Raw genomic sequence first — 21772 nt, forward strand, 5'->3', positions numbered from 1 at the left:
GTCCACACGTGGTACGTGTCCATATATGAAGGCAAAACACTCGCATACATAAAAATTTTTTATATTTATACACCAAGCTGGGTGTAGTGGTGCAGACCTTTAATCCCAGCACCCCAGGAGGCTAAGGCAGGCAGTTCTCTGTGAGTTCAAGGCCAGCCTGGTCTACAAAGTGAGTCCAGGACAGCCAAGGCTACGAAGAGGCACAAAAGAACCAACCAAACCGAACAAAAGTGTCTCAAAAGAACCAACCAAACCGAACAAAAACAAAAACAAATTCTAGAACATAAGGAGTAATATTATCTATTTCTTACTAACTATGCATGTCAAACTTATAGCATTTATTTTATTTTTGATTTTTCGAGACAGGATTTTGTTTCTGTAGCCTTGGCTGTCCTGAGTTCACTTGTTAGACCAGGCTGGCCTCAAACTCACAGAGATTCATCTACCTCTGCCTCCCTCAGTGCTGGGATCACAGGTGTGGGCCACTACCGCCCAGCTTAAACTTGTAGCAGTTTACAGTTTTCTTTTTGTTGGCTTTGGCGTCATTAATCATTTGTTGTTCCCTCTGTTTTCTGCTCTGACAAACTCTGTGATTCTCTGGCTTCCCTCTGGACTCCAGGTAGTTTTCTATCAACATCCCTTTTCATTTCTCTCTCTCTCCCCTTCCTCCGCTCCCCCATCTCCTTCCCTATCACAGAATCTCATGTGTCGGCTCAGACTTTATGTAGCTGAGGCTTGCCTTTACCCGTCAAGCATTGAGATTAAAGTTATGCATCGTGCTCAGCTTCCTTCTAGCCTCCTAGTGTCTTAGTTACCTTTATAAGTTGCCTTGGTCATGATATCTTATCATGGCAATAGAAAAGAAAGTGTTTATTTGGGACGTACAGTTTTCCGATGATTAGAATCTGTGATGGCAGAGCAAGGGGAACAGCTGAAAGTTCACAACTCGATCTACAACCAGAAGTCGGAGAAAGAGAGCACTGGGACACGCCTCCTCCAACAAGGCCACACCTTTGAGTCCTTCCCAAATAGTTCTACCAGCTGGAGACCAGATAGTCAAACATACGAACCTACGGGGAGTTATTCTCACTGAAACCACCACATCTATTTTGGTATTTAGGAAACCATCTCTGTGGAGGGCTATGGCCAATGCGATGGGGTGTTCAATGGTTCGATCATCTGGCCCTGTGATATGATGCATATCATAGATGCCACCCCACAACTGGCTTCTGAGACAAAGCAGCCTCCCCAGAAAATGACATTCAGCTGAGAGCCAGTGGACCGCAGTTCTGACCTGCCGTGGGAAGATGCCAGGCCAGGAAGAAGGGTTAATTTGCCCTTCTGAAAAGTCTCCATCGTTCCTTTACTCCACAAGCACTTACAGAGGTTCACTGTGCCGGGGGACATGTTGGGGTTCGAAGGACACACAGATCTAACGGCCTGCTCACAGCCTGGGCACGGGTGGGAAGGGAGAAGCTGTTCTGTGAAGGACAACTCCTGGTCTGTGTTATCAAAGTGTAATCCATGCAAATACAACAGCCCCTCCCCCCACAATGGAACATAGACTCTAAGCACAGAACCTATAGGAGAGGTCACTCAGCACCCCAAGGACAAGGAAGATCAAAAGATAGCCCAAGGCAAAACCAGCGACCTGCCGAACGTCCAATTCACTGTGACTGGTAGTCCTGGCTCCTTTCCTGTCACAAAGTTCTACCATCGTCCTGACTCTTTTCTTGAACTAAGTTGATTAGAGGCAGGGCCCAGGAAGAAGGAGGGAGGGGTGTCTCAGCATCCCTCCTCTAGGCAAGGCCTCTCTCCATGCTTGGCATGCCAGTGATATAACACCCCTCACAAACAGTCATAAGGCCGAGATGTGGCATTTCCAAACGGAATTTGGGGAGGGGAGCTCTCTTTCATTTCGCACAGGTTGATATTGTGAGGTTTTGGAAACCCAGGTGAGAACACCAGAATCTTGTCATTGCTTTTGGCCTTCTCAGCTGTTACTCACTTCCTGCTTGTGTGTTTGTTTTGATGCAAGGCCTCACTTTGTAGCCAAGGCTGGCCTGAAACTGGATATTTAGCCCAGACTGGCCTCAAACTAATGTGTGTTGGGACCACAGTCTTAAGACACCATACGGGGCGTACTGGCTGGTTATGTGTGTCAACTTGACACATTAGAGTCATCAGAGAGGAAGGAGCCTCCATTGAGAAAATGTCTCCATGAGACCCAGCTGTAAGGCTTTCATTTTCTCAGTTAGTGATCCATGGGGGAGGGGCCCACCCACATGGGTGGTATCATCCCCAGGTTGGTGGTCCTGGGTTCTATAAGAAGGCAGACTGAGCAAGCCATGAGGAGCAAGCCAGGAAGCAGCACCCCTCCATGGCCTCTACATCAGCTGCTGCCTCCAGGTTCCAGCTTGAGTTCCTGTCCTGACTTCCTTCAATGGTGTGGAAGTATAAGCCAAACAAACCCTTTCCCCCCCAACCTGCTTTTGGGTCATGGTATTTCGTAGCAGCTAGAGAACCCTGAGGTCTGGCCTCTAGGAACTTCATAGGCTTTGTCTTCTAGCTCCCTGGGAAGACTTGCCTGTTAAATCTTCCAAGAGTTACATGATAATAAAATAACGTTCGATTAATTTTTTTATTAAATATATTTTTAATAAAACATTTTAATGAAATATTTTTATTAAAAAAACAAAGTGTTTTCAAGTGTATTTAATCACTCAAAGAAAGTTTTAAAACCAGTTGCCTCCTCTTATCCTGTGGAGAACAAATGAAAATGCCTGCCCTCGGGTGGCTTTCTGTTAGGTCTGAGAGGATGACGACTTCTCAGAACAGATATGGGCACATGTCTTCCTGAGTAAACCGGTGCTCTCTGGCCGTCTGACTCATGTCATGGCAACAGTAAATGAGAGCACATTGGCCTGCGTTTTGGAGGCCGACCAAAAGTGTGCCCAGGATTCCTCCCCCCCCAAACTTCACACTAAGGAGCACCAGTTGCTTTTCCTGTCTCTGCTTTCCCAAGGTAACCCCTGACATTTGACACTTGCCCACAGAAAAGTCATGTGACTTGAGGCTTGGTCCTCTGTGCCAGGTTTCCGTGCGCAAAATACGACCCGTACCACTAGCCAAAAGAGTCTAAAAATAGACCCTCAGAGATCTGGCACACAGACCTCGGCTCCACCTTTCCAAGGAAGCCTTCAAAAGCTAATGCTGCTGTCTGCTGGGTGTGCGGTTGGGAAATGACAGGCAGACGCTGCAAGACAACGTCGCATTTCACCCAAATGTGAGCCCAGCAGCAGCAACACCCCCCCCTCCTCCCCGCCTTCCTTTCTCCTCCCAAATACAAGCGCCAAAGCCTTTAACTCCTACAACTAGCGGTGAGCTTGGCAGAGGTTCTTCCTGGCCAAGGCTGTTCTCCCGGAGCGCAGAATCAGCCCCCCCCCCGCCCCTCCCCGGGCTGGGAAATTGCCAAGGAGTTTCCACCCACAAGGACCGGGAGGGGTAAGCGGCAGAAGGAGGGCCCGGGATGAATCGCCCTTGTTTTACTCACAGAGTAGCAGCCTCGTGGATGTGAGCACCGTGTTCCCTCCCTCACCCCCTTTTCAGCGTTTAGGTTAGCCCCGTCGCGATACTGTCTTCCGTCTAGGAGCTCCACATGGCTCCCCACACGCTCTGCTCCTGGCTCCCGCTCCCTGCTTCTTCTGCCTTCCAGGTTTCGTGCTCACACAGAGAGCAGGTGTTCCTGTGCTTCCCGGAACCTGACCGCCCTTCATCCGCCTGCTCTGCGCATCACAGACGGGACAGAGCGCAGCTACCCAGCCTTGACCGTGCAAGTAGCCTAGTAAAAGCACTCAGGGAGGCAGAGGCGGGCGGATCTCTGAGTTGGAGGCCAGCCTGGTCTACAGAGGGAATTCCAGGACAGCCAGGGCTACACAGAGAAACCCTGTCTCGAAAAACAAACAAACAAACAAAAAAAGACCATCCGTTTGGCCTGTAAGCACGTCTATGAGTCTATGGAGGCATTTTCTTAATTCATGATTCATGGGGGGAGGCCCAGCCCACTGTGGGTGGTGGCATTCCCAGGGTGGCCCTGGGGTGTATTAGCAAGCTATGGGGAGCTAGCCAGTGAGCAGCATCCTTCCAGGCCTCTGCTTCAGTTTCTGCTTCTAGGTTCCTGCCTTTATTTCCTACCCCAACTTCCCTCTGTGATGGAGGGTGTGTACGCGAAATAACCGTTTCTTCCCCAAGCTGGTTTTGATCATGGTTTATCATAGTGTTAGAAAAGAAACAAACATAGTGTCCGTGTAAGCGGTAAGGGTGTGGGTACAGGTGCCCAGAGAGACCAGAAATGGATGTTGGATCCACTAAAGCTGGAGTTACAGGCAGTTGTGAACCAACCGCCTGACGTGAGTGCTGGGAACAGGAACTCAGTGGCTCTGCAAAGCTATCTCCCAGGCCCCTGTGCTAAGCACTTTGGACAAGTTCTCCTGTTTTCTCAGATGAGGGAACTGAGGCTTGCCAAAATAGTTTGCTCAAATCAAGCCCAGTACAGGGCAGCGCCGCCCAGATTTGCAGCCTGAGGCCAAACTGTAGGGATTTCTTTTTATTTTGTATTTTTTCCTGTTGGTGTTGAGATTGAATTCAAGGCTCCACATTTGCTAGGCAAGCGCGTTGATTTGAGATGGCAGGAAGGACACTAAAGTGTTGGGGGCACAGCACCTGACTCACAGGCGCAGGCTCTACACTCAGTCTCCATACCGTAAACATACACGTGCCCCCGCCACCACCACTGGAGAAACAACAAAACAAGGCAACGGACAGAAAGGAATAAGAACTGCTGCTCTGTGAGGAACCATGGGAGGAAGGGCCGGAGAGGTGCCCAGTGGGTAAAGGCTTTTGCAGCAGGCCGGAGGACCTGGATCCCATTCCCAGAACCCACATGGTGGGAGAAGAAAACAGACTCCTGTGAGTTACCCCCACCCCGCCCCCATCTCTGCCTCTCTCTCTCACACACACACTTAGTGAGTGAATATTTAATAATAGTGGCTGGAGAAGCCTGTAAGAGGAGGTGAGTGACTTTGAAGCTGAGGTGACAGCCCCTGTATGTTCACCAACCCCACATACTGGTGACTCCAGATAATCTTATTAGGATTCTGCATTTACAGAGACATCCAGACAGCTTTGGTTGTAAGATCAGGATATGGCTAGAAGACTACATTTCACTTGTGGGACAAAGGTAGCCTTCTTCCTGGGGGGTAGGGGTTGAGGAGCGGGGCTTGGTTTGTTTGCAGAGCTGACCAGCAGAAATCACCTCCCCCCACCAAACAATTGGTCGTTCTATTTGTCAGGCAAACTGTCCTTTTATTAGCAACAATTAGCAGTCGAAAGGCACTCAGCATGACGTGTTAGACACAAGTGCTGGAGAGGCATCACTCCATTTTAATTCCTCCAAGGAGGAAATTGTCTCAGCTTAGGCTACCGTAATCAGATACAGGACGCGGCTGGATGGTTCAAACCACGGGAGTGGGTTTCCTCGCAGTTCCAGCCTCCGGGAGTTCAAGGTCCAGGTGCGCTGTGCTTGCTTTCTGTGTGAGCCATCTTGCTAGCTTCTGTATAGCTGTGTTCCTCCTATGTCTCAGAGGGGAGGAGAGCTCTTCTTGGTCTCTTCTGAACACTAACTCCTATGACATGGAGTTATCCAGCTGCACACACAGATCCACTTTATCCACCATATCTAACTGTATTCATCTTTCAAAGGTCCCCCTCTCCAAAAACCACCTCTCTGAAGAGAGCTTTGGCGTTCTATGGGAATGAAGACACAACCCAGCTCTCCACAGAGGAGGTATTACTTGACAGGCGAGGAAAAACAGATACAAAGAGGTTCACTGGGTCGCTTGCCCCAAAGTCACATACGGCAGAACCTGCTCCTCAGTTCTGCGTCATGGCCTAGGTCACGGTGGAGCTTCTCCCATGGAAAAGGAGACTCGGATCTGCTGACCAGCAGTTCTGCCATGGAAGGTACCCTTACCTCCCTGAAGCTATGAGGGCATCCCTTTGAAGGTCTCAGAAAAGGGCGTTCATCTTCCTTTTTCAAATCATATTTCGCTCTCTCCTTGGACGCTGAGTGAAGGCCTCTTGTTCTCAGACAAAACAAAACAAATAGCCATTTGGGCCTGGTGGTGCAGGATTGTAATCTTAGCTTTGGGGGTGCTGAGGCCAGAGATCACAAGTTCAAGGCTGGCAGGTATTCTGTGCCGACGAAATAAGCCAATTCAAGCCAAATTAAAGTATACAGGCAGGTTTATTGGGGCAGCTCTCAGGTTCACTGATCTCATAGAAGGTACCATACCCACAGGGAGACAGAAAAGCAGGGGTGGAGAGCAGAGAGAGAAAAACTGCACCAAGAGAGATAGGAGATGTCTGGATTATATAGTGAAGACACTCTGGCGGAGAAGAAGTCCTAACCCTGGGCTAGAAAGTTCAGGTAGGGACTGAAGGATGCTGGGAGAACCTGGAGGCCAGGTCAGCTTTGGTAAAATAGGCACCTCAGCTGCTTGACTAGGGTCCGAATCCAACAAAGGCTAGCCTGGGCAACTTAAGACCCCACCTTAAAATAAAAGAAAAATAATAGGGCTAAGGATACAGCTCAGTGGTAAATCACTTGCTCAGCATGTATGAGGTCCTGGACTCGATCTCCAGTATCCAAGCAAAACAAAATAAAACCCAAAGCCGTGCAAACAGTGTCTCTGGTTCTGGTTCCGCCAGGCCAGGGGCTGGTCATGACTTATCCTGGTACGCTTCTTACAAAACAAGGCTGTGACTTTCAAAGTGCTGCATCCTGGCTGTGCTGCTGGTGTTGGTGCCTGTTTTCCCAGTAGCTGCATATCCTGGTGAGTCTGGCTAACTGGAGCCGGTCCCTGAGTCTTACTGCACGAGAAGCCTTGCCACGAGAGTTTCAGGAACTCTGAAGCGGAAAGGTCCACGCCATCCCTGGGTGTGCATATTCCTCACACCTGGTATCACTCCACTGTTGTTTCCGACCTACTTTTGTATAATTACCTGCTATTAATACCCAGTCCCCCTTTCCTGCTTCATTCAAATACTCTCACTCTCCACTTAGAGTTTGTTTCTCTCTCAGACAAGGGCTTGTGTATCGAAGGCTAGCCTCAAACTCGCTGTGTGGTGAAGGATCACCTTGAGCTTCTGATTCTCTTGCCTCCCAGGTGCTGGGTTTACCGGGGCGCCGCTATGTCTGGTCTATGTGGTGCTGTGCCAAGAACATTGCCAATTGCTCCCTCCCCAGCTTGAGCAATTTAAACAACAGCTTTCCCCAGCTACAGTTCATCTGTAAACCCCCTCCCCCCTTAAAGTATACAGCACGCAGCTAAACAGCTCGAGTATTTGCGCAAGATTGGGTGACCTTCATTCACCACTACGTGATTTTAAAATTATTCCACTATCGTGCACACATACAATAAAAATACCCCATACCTACGGCCTCTTATCCATCCATTCCCCTTTTAAAAGATTATTTTTATTGTTTTAACTTGTGTGTGTATAGGTTTCTACAGAGGCCAGAAGAGAGCACTGGATCCCCTGGAGCTGGAGTTGAGGCAGTAAACTTGGGTACTCCTCAAGAGCGGCCAGCACTCTCCATCATTGGCCCTCTGTCTATCCCTCCTCCCTTTTCTAAGCTCCTGGCACCCAGTAATCTGCATTTTGCCTTCTGGAGTTTGTTTATTCTGGACATTTCCTACAAATGGAAGCACGCAGCATGTGGCCTCCTTGGGTCTTCTTTCATTCATATAATATGTTCGCTGCCTATCTATGTTGCAGCATGTATCAGGCCTTCTTCATTAACATGTTTCTTTGTTTTTTGTTTTTGCTTAACTAAAAGAATGCTGCGTATATCTGGGTATAGGCATGTACATGTGAATGCAGGTGCCCTCAGAGGCCAGAGGTATCAGATTCTCTTGGAGTTGGAGTTAAGAGGCAGTTTTGAGCCGTGTGACTTGGGGCCTGGGAACCAAGGTCTGGTCCTCTGCAAGAGCAGCATGGCTCTAACCACTGAGCAGTATCTCCAGCCCCCATCCTGCTTTTAAAAATGATTAGATGTATCTTCATAGAGAACATTTTCCATGTATGTAAGTGTAGCTCTCCCTTGTTTCTGGGGCCATTGGCCACTGGTCCTCAGGGACAAGGGAGCAGAAGCAATGAACTGAGGGTTCGGTTGCCCATAGAGTAGGACAGAAATGACCTTCTGGGATCAGCGGAAGGGAGGCCGATCAGTTGTACTCAGGGTGAACGAGGGTTCTATAGAACTTTGGGGAGCGGGTGGGGAAAAATCCAGGGTGGGCCAATGTCATTGGCTAAAGGGCTGCGGTCCTGGGATACCTCATTTGCATGAGGAGACATTCCAGGAATCCCAGGTGCTGGCTGAGCAGGTTCTATCAGGAGAAAGGGAGTGGGACCTGTAATTTCCCGAAGGGCTGCACGACTGTCTTCAGGTAGAGGGTGTGGGGATCTGGTCTCCTCAGATCAGGCGGAGAAGAGGGAGTCCTGCTCACAAAGGGATTCCTCCATTTTGCTGAGCTCAGGGCTTTCTGGCCACGGAGAACTGCAACCTTAGTAGCAGGGTCCAACTTGTAAGTTTCTCCAGATCTTCAACACTGGTTATTAATTAACTAATTAATTAATAGAGAGGGACTCACCATGAAGCCCTGGCTAACCTGGAACTCACAATGTAGACTAGGTTGGCCTGGAACTCACAGAGATCTGCCTGCCTCTGCCTCCCCAGGGCTGGAATTAAAGGCGTGTGCCACCTTTTTTAAAGGTCATTTTTTAATGGTTTGTTCTTTAGTGTTTTGATGTCGTACAAAACAACAACAAAAGCTTTGCCTAATAGCAGAATATGGAGATTTAGTCATTTTCTTACGTTTTACCGGTTTAGCTTTTAAATGTATGTTTTGTCCATTTTGAGTTAACTTATGTAGACTATATGAGGCAGGGAAGTCCAGCCTCATTATTTTGCATGCGGTCATCCAGTTGTTCCGGTAGCACTTGTTGAAAGGACTGTAGCTTTAAAAACTGTTAATCGGGTCACAGGCCTCTTCCATTAAAATCTCCCATGACATTTCACTTGTTAGATCTGCCGCTTGAAGACTGGGTCACTCGAAGAGACCAGATATGGCAGCCTTGGGAAAATAAGGCCACGCTCCCCTGAAGTCTGTCCTTGAGACAAAGAACTGACAGGCCCCAGCTGTGGCTGGAAAAGCAAGTCCAGTTTTTCTTCCTGGAAAGTGAAAAATAAGTTTGTAGTCCTTCTGGTGCCTGCCTGTGTGCCAGGAGTCAAGTAGGCTAGGCCAGGCTAGGCCATGGTGTGGAAATCCTGCCACCCTCTTACACAAGTCAGAAACCTCCTTTGTTCTGGGTTTGAACGCTTTCCTTCAGGGCCCCCATCCTGTCCTAGAGGGGAGCTCTCTCTTATAATGCAGCTCCTCCCTGGCCCTGAAGGCTCTCTTTCTCCCCACTGGACTCACCAAGTCTCTGGCATGAACCTTTTTCTTTCTCAAGCTCTTCTCTTCCAGTCACACCTCCTGTAGTTGTTGAGGCAGCCCCTCACCTCTCCCCAGCTGTTGAGGCTGACACCACCTCTCCCCAGCTGTAAGGCTGCCACTCACCAATCCCCAGCTGTGAGGCTGCCCCTCACCTCTCCCAGCTGTGAGGCAGCCACTCATCTCTCCCAGCTGTTGAGGCAGCCACTCACCAATCCCCAGCTGTGAGGCTGTCTCTCACTTTTCCCCAGCTGTAAGGCTGTCTCTCTTTCAGAAGGGTGTTGTGTTCCCTGGTTTTTGGAACCTGCTCTTTCTTTCTTTCCTCTTTCTAACAATGTCATGGTTACAATAAGATCCAAATTCCTCTGCCTTTCTTCCCTTTCATTCCATACCACTTTCTCTGTCATGCTCTAGGCTTCAGACTCTCATTTCCCAGAATAAGTACAGATTGTTCTTCCCTTAACTTCCTCATCTGTCATCATCTCATTTTAAATGTTATCTTATAAGACATCCCTTTATACATGATTTTCTTGGCTCTAAATCAGGTTCTCCATTTCTTTTTTTAAGCTTTTAAACTTTTATTTATTATGTATACAATGTTCTGCCAGCATGTACACCTGCACACCAGAAGAGGGCACTAGATCTCATTACAAATGGTTATAAGCCACCATGTGGTTGCTGGGAATTGAACTCAGGACTTCTGGAAGAACAACCAGTGCTCTTCACCTCTGAGCCATCTCTCCAGCCCCACTTTGAACAATTTAAACAGAGATAGGAGACTGCACCGCTTGGCAGATGGGAAATTTACACAGCAAAGCCCTCCTCAGAATTATCATCAAGTACACCAGTGCTTTTCTTTCCAAAGAGTTGTTACCCAGGTTCATTGTGGCCACCTGGCAGAGCTACACTTCTCCTGTGAAGAGACAGAGAGTTAATGGCAGGCCAGGCCTTAAGGATGGTTGTGGCCTGCAGTGACCTCTTGGGTTGCCTCCTAGAGGCATGCTCTTTAATGTGGGGATGGGCCTTAATGTGGGCATGGGATGGGGCTCTCTAAGAGAGCATAGGGCCTGTCTAGCAAGGCCATTTCAGTCTATTTTTTTCTCCCTCCTACCCTGTGCTCTTCCCCTCACCGCCATCCTCTAGCTCATCCTCTCCCTAAAGGCTCCTGTCACCGCCTCCTTTCGGGCCCTGCTGCCCCAATCAAAGATGGTGCCGGCGCTTCAGCTCTAGCGGAAATGAGCTCACACGACACCGGAAAGGAAGGCGGGGAGGGCTAGCAGGCGGGTGGGTGACCGGCTGTGGGTGGGGCGGCGGCCGGGGCCCTGGCGTTTACGTTTAGAGCGAAGAAAGCTCCGGGGACCGGTCCGCTCGTGGTTGAACTCCGCCGAGCATCGGGGCTGGGCGTCGGGGACGAGGCCGCCGCGAACCACTCACCTCCGGCCCAAGCTGAAGCGGCCTCGGAGCCCGCGTCCCGCCCGGCGGCTCCTGCCCGACCCTCGGCGGGCTGCGCGCGACCGCCCCGGCTCGGTTCGGGGCTGCGGCGGGAACCGCCGAGCTGGCTGGACGGGTCCTTTCTCCTGAGGACCCTGCCGAGGAGGAGAGGCAGCGCGGCCGGCCCGCCCCCGGGTCCCGAGCTCAGGGCCGTGGGCTCCGGGGCTCCCCGGGCCGTGTTCGCCCGTCCTCGCCCGCGCCGCCCGGCTGCTGCTCCGAGTGTGGCACCGAGCCCTCTGGCGGGGTGATCTGCCCTCCTCGTTCTTGCCCAGGCGAGAGGCATCCGCGTGAAGGGTGGCTGCGCTCTCTAAAAGTTTCTAACCGGAGTGGAAATGCGTGTCCCCTTCCCCTGGACCACTGACGGTTTCCACGCGAGCCGCGGGCTGAGATCACGTTCGGAGTGAAAGCAGGAGAGAGACAGAGAGAGAGAGAGAGAGAGAGGGAGGGGAGGAGTACCCACACAATCCCTCTGCCGTCGGTCCCTTCCGCCCTCCAAGGGCAGATGAACTTTGGAGTTAAGATGCAGGGAGGTGAGCCGGCAGCGGTCCTGAAAGTCTCGGAGAGCGAGGGGAAGCTGGAGGGCCTGGCCACTGCGGTGACCCCGAACAAGAACAGCAGCAACAGCAGCTGCGGGGCTGCCGTCAGCGGTGGCGGCGGCAGCGGCAGCCGCGGCGGCAGCACGAAAGGCTGGCAGTACAGGTATGGTCCCCCAAAGTGATGTTCGGGGGCGGGTGTGCGTGTGTTGGGGTTCCGCATGTTGCAGTGGGAAGGCTGACAGTCTGGCATGGAGCTAGAAACCCTCCTTTCATGAACAGGAGCCACTTTATCCAGAAATTCATTCAACAGGTCTTTTCGTTGAGGCCTTTTGAGGAATTCAGAAGTGTACCACAGAATTTCCTCTTCTGCCCAAGGGTTTATTCTTCCTGTGATTTATTTCTGTACTCACTCCTGTTTTTTTTTTTTTTCCTTCCCTCTGTTGTAATTTGTTTACAAGTAAGCCTGAATGGCTGTTAGAGCAGAAACTGTTGAACTCAGCGCTTTCAGCGGCGAACGCTGGGTGCCCAAATCTTGTGGAATGATTGGGAGTAACGAGTCAGAGAAGACCTTACCCTTTGGGTGCTTGTAACTTAGGAGAGGGGAGAGACGTAAAAGCTTAGGGTACAAAGGCGAACAAACAATGGTGTATAGAACCTGATCAGGCCACTTGAAAACTTAAGAAATTCTACCTTTGTCAGTTTTCATTAATAGAAATGAAACATTGAAGAAACAAGAGTTCCTGCATGAACAAGAAAAGCTACATTTTGTGGTTTTTTTTTAATACTCTTAAGTGTATGGAGAGATTACTATCCATAATTCTAAGAATGAACGAAATCAGAGCATCTTGTGATGTTGGAACTATAGTGATGAATTTTGGGTAACTGCCTTGTGTGCTTAACTTTAGTTTTGTTTTTCGTTTCGTTTTTTTTTTTTTTAATTGTTTTAAGCGCTTTGACTGCACTTGTGAAACTTGGATGGGGTTAGAACAAAGATTTTGTGAAAGATACATATCACGACTACTCCTTATATATGTGAAATGTGCATATATTACAATATGCAAATATGGGCTGGGTGTGGTGGCACTCTCCTTTAATCCCTCCGCTCAGGGAGGCTGAGGCTGGAGGATCTCTGGGAGTCTGCGTCATGAATTCCAGCACAGCCGGGACTAAATAGAGTCCTGTATCACTCCCCACCCCCTAAAAAAAACCCGTAATGTGCAAATATATGCATATGTAAAATGCATGGCCTGAATCTAGAAATGAGAGGAATAGGTAACTTTTTAATTGGCAAATGGGGATTGAACTAGACAGTATATTTTCTCCTCCTTTGTGAATTTTTTTATGTGTGTGTTTGCCTGCATGTATGTATGTATGTTTGCACGTGTGTGCTTTGGCTGGCCAGAAGAGGGAGGTCATCAGATCCTCTGGAACTGGCGCTATAGACAGTGCTGGGTGCTGGGAACCAAACCCAGGTCCTCTGGAGAGCAGCTAGTGTTCTTAACTACTGAGCCATCTCCAGCTCCTCTCCCTTTATGAATTAAGATGAAACATAAGAAAGTACTTTTTGTGGGGATATTTTGATATCATGTAAGGAAGTAGGGTAAAATTTGAGATAACCAGAGATCAGTTTTCTTACAGTCTTAATTCTGAAAACCACCCTGAATTAAAGTGGAAAATTAAATAGACTAGAGTAAATACTAGGTGTTCAAAACCTATGATCGCCTTTTCTTGGCTTCTTCTTTCAGGCTTGGAGTCTAAAAATGTTTAACACAAAATAACAATTATAAAAAGTGACCTAATCCTTTGCTCTGGAAAGCAATTTATACTGCTTCTCTTTACCAAGTAACCCATGGCATTTGCTGTCCCCACCAGGGAACAATGAGTATTTTCACATCTTCATTCCACCCGAGTTCCTTGTAGGTACACATGCTTTTAGGACACCTTGACGACTTGGCTTGCCACAGCTGCACCGTCATCCCATTTTCTTGACTTCTTAGCAGCACTTTTTGTTTCCCTTCATGCCTTGTTCCTCTCTTAGTTGCACTGGTCAGTTGGCTTTCCCCCTTTCGTGGCTGGTCTTAAGTTCTTGTGCTGTGGACTCTGTCTCCTTTCTGACCTCAGCTAATGGTGTCTGAGTCAGGAAATATCTCTACAGTTAGAACTGTAGAGATATTCAGCTGCCTATCTGAACATTACAGATCTCATCAGTAGCTTTACTTTCTGCTATCTCCATTTTATTGGGTACACTGTGTGTGTGTGTGTGTTTGTGTGTTTGTGTGTGTGTGTGTGTTTGTGTTTTGAGACTAGATCTTATGTAGCCCAGGCTTGCCCTGAGTTTGCTGTATAGTTGAGGATAACACTGAACTCCTGATCCTCCTGCCTCCAAAGCACTGGGATTATGGGCAGATTTAAGATGTGAATTAACATTTTTAAGCTATTAACATAGTTAAAACATTTTGGAGCCCAGAGTGTTGACACACACCTTTAATCCTAGCACCTGGGAAGAAAAATCACGTGGATCCTGTGAGTTCAAGGCCAGCCTGGTCTACAGAGTGAGTCCAGGATAGCCAGGGCTCTGTCACACAGAGAAACTCTGTCTTCAAAAGAAAAAACAAACCAGCAAACAAAAAAACCCACAGAACCAAACAAACCATTTTGTTAGCTTTTTCTTAAAAAAAAAAAAAAATAGGTAGAAGGATTACATATGTGAAGTATTTGATTTACATGCCTGTCCCAGCCGCCCAGTTTCCCTCCCTGGAAAAATTGTTTTTATTCATTTCTTTTTTGTTTTGTTTTGTTTGAGACAAGGTTTCTATGTGCAGCCCTGGCTGTCCTGGAACTCACTCTGTAGACCAGGCTGGCCTCAAACTTCCAGCAGTCTGTCTGCCTCTGCCTCCCAAGTGTTGCTTTTTTTTTAAACTTATGTGTATGTGCATGTCTTTGTAAGCATGTTCTCGTGTGTGTAGGTATGCTTGCCTGTGAGCACATGGAGCCCAGATAGGATTTTGGGTGCCTCAGATCTGGAGTTATAGATATTTGTGGAACACAAATATTTGTGGCTTGTTAATTGGATTGTGCAACAAGCAATTTTAGCCACCTATCCATCAGCCCCTGCTCCTTATTCCCCCCCCCCCCTTTAATTGAGACACGGTCTTACTCTGTAACCCTGGATGACCTGAATTTGTTACTATACCAAGCTGGTCTCAAAGGCACAGAGAGCTGACTGCTTATCTGTCTCTCTGTGGTACAGCCTGCCTCTCCAACCCTATTTCTGGTTTCTTTTTGTTGTTGCCTTTTTTTTTTTTTTTTTTGACTTGGTTTTTCGAGACAGTCGTTCTGTATAGCCCTGGCTGTCCTGCAACTAGTTCTGTAGACCAGGCTGGCCTCAATTCAAAGATCTGCCTGCCTCTGCTCCCAAGTGCTAGCACTTCAAGGTGTAACACAATGCCAGATAAAGTTGTGTTAGTTAGTTAGTTAGTGCTTATTTATAGTCAATGTATTTTGGAATTTTGTTTATTTATTTTTAGCAATATAGGGAGACAAATCTAGAGCCAACCATGTTTAGCTTTAGATTTTAAGAATGTATTGTCTTTGTCTGTGTGTAGGTAGGCATGTGTCACAGTGGGCATGTGGAGGCTCAGCAGAACCCTCAGGAGTCAGTTCTCACCTCCCACTGTGGGTTCCAGGGATTGAACTCAGTCACTAGGCTTGGCCTTTACCCACTGAGCCATCTCACCGGCCCCTTAGTGCACTTTTTATGGCAGAGAAAACGTGTGTGTGCGTGTGTTGGGTGCATGTGTACATGTGTGCTGTATGTCAGTGTCCTCAGCTGTTTCCCGCCTTATTTTTATCTTTAGTATTTGAAAATGTATCATTAGTCTGTGCATAGGGTATGTGTGTGAGTGTTTGTGTGCATGGTGTCCGAGCGAAGGGCAGTCAGTTCTCTCCTCCCACTAGTGGGCTGCAGAGTTTGAACTCGAGTTACCAGGCTTGTGTGGCAGATGCTTTTACCTGCTGAGCTTTCTCACAAGCCCTCTCCACTGAACCTAGCCATCCTTCTCTCTCTGCCTTCCCCATGCTGGAATTACAGCTGTACACTCCGGTGCCCAGCTTCTACATGGGTCCTGGGATCCAGCTCAGGGCCTCATGCTTGCACCATCTCTCAGCTCCTCCCCACCTCCTTTTTAAAAATGATGGTGGAGCTGACCATTGATCATCAGGCTGGCCTTGATCTCACTGTAGTTCAGGTTATTCTTGAATTTGCCATCCTCCTGTCTCAGCATCTCAAGTAGCTGGGGTTACAGACGTGAGCCACCATGTTGGCCATAATTACTCTTATTTGTTTTTAATATGTAATTTTTAAAATGACTTTATTTTGAAATATAGGTAACTGGCTTGGCGGTATACACTTTTAATCTCAGCATTCAGAAGGCAGAGGCCAGGTCTTTGTGATTTTAAGGTCAGCCTGGTCTACAAGGTAAATGCCAGGACAGTCAGGACTACATAGTGAGACCCTATCTTAAAACAAACAAACAAATAAAAACGAAGGAAAGAAAAAAAGAAATGTAGTGGAGACAAGTATTTTATTACTTACTGTGTTGCAAATTACCCCTGCGTTCAGTGACTCAGTTTACTAAAACAGTACCTTCGTATCTTTGAGGGAAGTGGGAGGAGGACCAGGTCTCCTTGTTGCCCAGGCTGGTCCAGAAATCCAGAGCTTCCTGCCTCAGCCTTCTGAGTTGATTGAAGATGTGCTGCTACCACACCCAGCTAAAACAGCAATGTTCATTATTTCACAGTGTGTATGTGGGTTGAGTATTTTCATGTAGCTAGTCGTGTCTTGGTTTTTATGAAGCCATGATCACCCAGAATTTTGCATTTGAATAGAAAGGGTTTGCTTTTTATGTCTTCCTTGGGACTCATGGCAACATTTAGTTCCTTTTGCCTTATTGGATAAAGTTCTCAGGCTAGTTCCTGGGCACATAGTCCTTTCCTCTGAGTGTCCTATAGCTCGGCAGCTTATTTCATCAGAGGCAAGAATTGAGAGGCAGCAGCTCTAGCCAGACCTAAGCTACAGTTACAGTCTTTCTAACCTAAGCGTGGAAATGGTGTTGTTTTTGACAGTCTTAAAAGTTCAATTTTATCAATAAAGGCTCAGGAACCAGATGCTGGGGTGAAAGCCTGCTAGCTCAGACAGGGAGAGAAAGCAGCCAGCTGACCATCTTCTTCAGTGCACATTGTCCCAAAAGAAATGTTCCTTCCCATGTAAATCCCTCAGTCTGAATATCCCTCCCTTCTGCTTCCTGTGTCCCTCTCTAGCCGTCCTCTTGCCATCCTCTTACTCTCTATGTTTTTTTCCTATGTTCACTCCCTGTCACCTGGGTGCTTGCTCTGCCTCTTTTCCCATGATTGACTTTATTTAATCTTTTTTACAGAAAGCTCTTGGATTATAGGTGTGTGCTAAGACTGCAACTAGAAATAGGTTTTTCCAGTAAACAAGACAAACTCAGGGCTCAAATATCCTGCAACATGGTGGCATCACATCACTTTTCTGCAGGCATTAGAGGCTGTTCTACACAGCTCATGTACACCAGCTGTCTGGATTATTGGGTACATGCCAGAAAATGCCTCCCATACCTGGTAATGGAATGGAGCCTGCATGATCACCTAATCTTGAGGCATTTGTTTGGTGCGATCAAATAAATTTGATTTGATTGTTAAGGAAAGAGAGGCAGTTAGGTGCTAGGAAGTGAGCCACAGTCCCCTGGACACAAAGCAGAAAGGGTAAAAGGAAGATTGGATGAGGGGTAGTGAGGTAAGGAAATACAGATTGACCTCAGTCGTCACCCATATTTAAAATTCTGAAAATCTAGAGGGTAAATGAATCTGGGGCATCAGATTATGCCTTTGGCCTCAGATGTGTCCATCTTGATATGAGGCGTGTTTACAGGTCATTTTCAGCTAGCTTCAGAGTGATGGGACATGAAAAGTACAGGCAGGCAGTTGTCTTCTGGTATTCTTTCAGAGCAACGTAGTACATTGTCTCTGTTTTACAGTGGTAGAAGATGGAAGCTGAAGTGAGTTGGCCAGGATCCCATAGCTAGTAATTGGAAAAACCTTATTTTCAGGTAGTTACTTGCATAGAGGTCTGAAAAGAAGATAGGCTGTAAATGAATGGATACCATTGATAATAGTAACTAGTTTAATACAGTATCTGTCTCATGTTTTGCTGGAGCGCTAACTCAGCAGTTATTTTTGAGCCTCTTCAGGGTGTCAGCCACTCTGTTTCTCAATTCCCGATTATATGCACACCCAGCGTAGTGGGAGTCAGAGGCTTCCGGCCTTCATTTTCGGCGTCATCAAAAAAATCAGGAAAGGAAAAAAACTCAGCAGGATCTGCAGACTGTCTCTTGGTGGCCTTAACAAAAAGGTGGTTGAATTTACTCCATTAACTTTAAATTATCTTTCTTTTAGAGTTACTTGTATTCACATGTGGATTTTACTCACCATCTGTAGGGAAGCTGGATTTCTTAGTTCTGGGTCCCTCATTTTTTTCACAGTGAATGTTAATAGTTCATTAATGAATTTCCCCTCTTCTTTTTATTTTCTGTGTCAGCTTTTTGTTTGTTTTTGTTTTGTCTGTTTCAGACAGGGCTTCTCTGTGAAGCCCTGGCTGTCCTGGAGCTGTAGACCAGGCTGGCCTGCTCTGACAGATCCACCTGACTCTGCCTCCCAAGTGCTGGGATTGAAGACGTGCACCACCGTCACCAGGCAAAGGGAGGTTTACAGAGCTGCAGCTGTACTGGCTCTTTATTGAAATGGACAGAAAGGAGCAAACCAAAGAAAGTGCGAAAAGGCAAGCTAAGGCACATACGGTAGGGACTACCTTTTCAAAAACTTTATAAACATAATTCTTTTATTTTAGGCTCTTCACCAGCTAACCACGATTAGCTAAAAGGCAGATCTCTTTTCCGAATTAGCAAGTAACTGCTTTTTAGGGAAGGTCTGTCGGAAGTCTTTGAATGTGCCTCTGTCTTCCAGGCTGTCATACAGCCTTGAAAACAGCTGTGGAACAAAGGGCAGCCCGTATCTCTGCTTACCAGACTTGTCTTGGAAGACAGAGATCATGTTTGTCATTGCTTATATTTTTTTGCTGTCTTGTGATGAAATAAAATCTCATATGATGAAACTAAGTCTTGCTTTGGCAGAGTCAGTAGTACAGCCTGCTGCTTTTGACAAGAGGTGTGTCCTAGCCAGGGCTTGAGGCTCTGCCCTTTCACACACTCTTAATTTATCCTATGTGTAGGTGCCGCTTACCCTCTGTAGAGCCCAGTGGAATTGGGCTGAAAGTCTGTGTGCTGCTGTTGCTCTCAGAATTGAAGTCTGTCTGTCCTTTCCCACTCAGGAGTCATCTGTCACTCTCTGTGAAATTGTAGCATGATAATGTGCTAGCTTGTGAGTAGGGTAATCTTCAGACCCTCTGTAGTTCCTATGAGAGTATCTTTTGGAGAATAATACAGTAGTAAAAATGATTAGTTCTGGTGCTGGAATCAAACCAGTGGCCTTGAGCTTGCTAGGTAAGTGCCTTACACGAAGCCTAATCAATAGTTAAATACATATAACTATGCAAACTGTAATATTTGTTTCACATGTGTGGTCATTATTCATGGTAGATGCCTGCTTCTAAGTTTCACACACATTCCACAAATACAAACAGCTCCTGAGCTGAAAAGAGCTTGGAGTTCAACACACAGGCCGTTAACCAAAACGTAAGACTTCATCCCTGTGATTCAACACTTGGCATGCCTTGATTTCATTCATTTTTAAAATTATGGATTGTAAATTTCTCCTGTGCTTATCAAAAACCAAAATAAGCCTTTGTAGCATCTCCAGGAACACTTATTCTTTAAATATTTTCACTCACAAAGATTTCCTCATTAAAACATTTAAGGGGCCTGATGAACTCACACTGAAATGTCTCAGTGTTGGAGGCTCTGCACTTGCTTCAGAACTGCCTCCTGGCGGTTGTCCTGGCCCTTGGTTATCAATGGAATAGAAACCCACGTCTCTGGCAGCACTGAGCATTCCTGCTGTACACTCCCCCTGACATACCTGTAGACCTTGGTCCTCAGTCCTCTTCTACTCTTGCTTCTCTCTTCCTGATACCTCATTCATTTAGCCCTTGAACTTTTCCTTGGAGTTCTCCCTAAGAGCCTATCCCTCTCATGTCATTTATGTGTCTAGGGTAGTCTTGTTTACAGCCATGTCTTCAAATATGTTGTCTGCACACAGGCCATGTATGTGCTGCTGAGTCTCTCTGTGTCTCAGTCATGTTGCCTCACCAGATACCTCCCTCTGTGTTCCGTATAGATCCTTAGGGCCACTGTGAAAAGCAGATGAACTACTTATTGAAGCTGGAATCTAGCTGTTGCTTTGTCTCTTCTCTTTCTTTCTTGTTTCATATCTAATCCGTCACCAGGCCTTCTCAGTGCAGCCCGTTACCACAGAATTCTGTGCTTTGTTTAATAAGATGTCCTTTTTAGACAAGTATCGTATGTATCCTCTCCTTTGTGGTTCCTAGATTGTATATACATATATAAAATTATAAGTATGATGTAAAAGTAGAAGCAGAGCTGTCCAGTGGGACAAAGGGGACTGGCAGGATAGAGGGGGGCTAGGAAGGGGCGGGTTGAGTGTGCTCAAGATACTATATATACTGGTAAGGAAACTTGAAAGAAAAAGGAAGGTCTTTTTAAAAAATTGGATGGCAGCTAAAACACAGTCCTGTTGCTGCTGTGTTCTAGTAGCAGAGGCCCTTGCTGCTGTGTTTCTCTGTGTGGACTCCCCGCCTTTGGTTTTGTTGTTGTTTGTTTCAAACAGGGTTTCTCTGTAGCCCTGGCTGTCCTGGAATTTGCTCTCCTTAGACGAGGCTGGCCTCAAACTCAGAGATCTGCCTGCCTCTGCCTTTCAAGTGCTGGGACTAAAGGCATGTGTCACCATTGCCCAGGAATCCTTTGTTCTTAACTGAGAGGATCTGAAAAAAAAAAAAATTCAGAGACAGGGTTTCTTTGTGTAGCCTTGGCTGTCCTGGACTTGCTTTGTAGACTGGGCTGGCCTGGAGCTCACAGAGAGATCTGCCTGCCTCTGAGTGCTGGGATTAAAGACCTGCTCCACAGGCTTGGATCTGGAAATGTTTAGAAGCAAGGTTGATTATAACATTATATGTATCTTAAGTCTGATAAAGGTCAACAGTTACAGTATTAGTTGGGCTTGGAGCCTAATACCTGTGACCCTACCCCTCAGGGAATTGAAGCAGGAGGGATCACAAGTTCAAGGCTAGCCCAGGCTATAAAGCAAGACTGTCTCAGAAAACAGCAACAAAGTTGAAACAGTCATTGTCAGGAGGGAGTGTCAGACTAAACCTGTTAAAAATCACTTTTCAGCTAAGCTCCTGTTAAACAAATTTATAGACTTTATTATAATAAAATAAATAAAAACAGCACACAGTAATGAGAGCCAGAGTCTTTCTACAATTCAACTTCTTGGCAGTTAGAATAGTGTGGGAATGTAAGCCATGGAGCTTCACATTAAATTTCCCATTTTTTTGTATAGAATGTGTGCACTTACCCACCTACCCCACAAATGATAGTGTTTTAAAACTAGAGAAATAATTAGCTTTGTATTCTCTTTGTCTTACCCGTTACCTGCATTTAGTCCTTTCCTTTATCCTTATATTTAGCCTTGTTCTGTTTTCTTCATGTTATAGTGTACCTATGTGTACATTTGTTTTTATATAAACATATACTATTTTAATATTAAAGTTTTTAATATTTTAAAATATTTACTATTTAGTTACGAATACATATGGGGATATGTGCATAGTGGTGCCTCAGGAGGCCAGAGGCATCAGGTCCCCCTAGATAGAGTTATAAGCCATTGTGAACCAGCCAATATGGGTGCTAAGAAGAGAACTCAGGACCTCTGGAAGAGCAGTATGTGCTCTCAACCACCCAACCTTCTCTCCAGCACCTTCACCAGCCGTTTTCCTAGACAGCTTCCAGGACCAATTCCAAGGAAATGGCGGTACATTGAAAAGATCAGAAATAGACCCAGTTTGTTGAGCAGTGAAGTTACTGCATCAAAGATAACTTCTTCATATCTTAGTTTTCGGTGTTTTATTTTTAATCA

At 46.8% G+C, this 21772-nt stretch overlaps 1 protein-coding gene across 3 annotated transcripts in view; it reads left to right on the forward strand.

Annotated features, from left to right (window-relative positions):
- Positions 1-10812: 10812 nt before the first annotated feature.
- Positions 10813-21772, forward strand: part of Osbpl11 (oxysterol binding protein like 11) — a 64395-nt gene continuing 53435 nt past the window's right edge. For all 3 annotated transcript variants that reach the window (XR_002476947.2, XM_021651540.2, XM_021651541.2), the window contains exon 1: positions 10813-11747. Coding sequence is in view for 2 of the 3 variants with exons in the window: in XM_021651540.2 (XP_021507215.1) it covers positions 11551-11747 (197 nt within the window). In the remaining variant the exon portion in view is untranslated. The remainder of the gene's footprint in view (positions 11748-21772) is intronic.

The sequence above is a fragment of the Meriones unguiculatus genome, chromosome 17 (assembly GCF_030254825.1).
Source record: "Meriones unguiculatus strain TT.TT164.6M chromosome 17, Bangor_MerUng_6.1, whole genome shotgun sequence".
Classification (NCBI taxonomy): Eukaryota; Metazoa; Chordata; class Mammalia; order Rodentia; family Muridae; genus Meriones; species Meriones unguiculatus.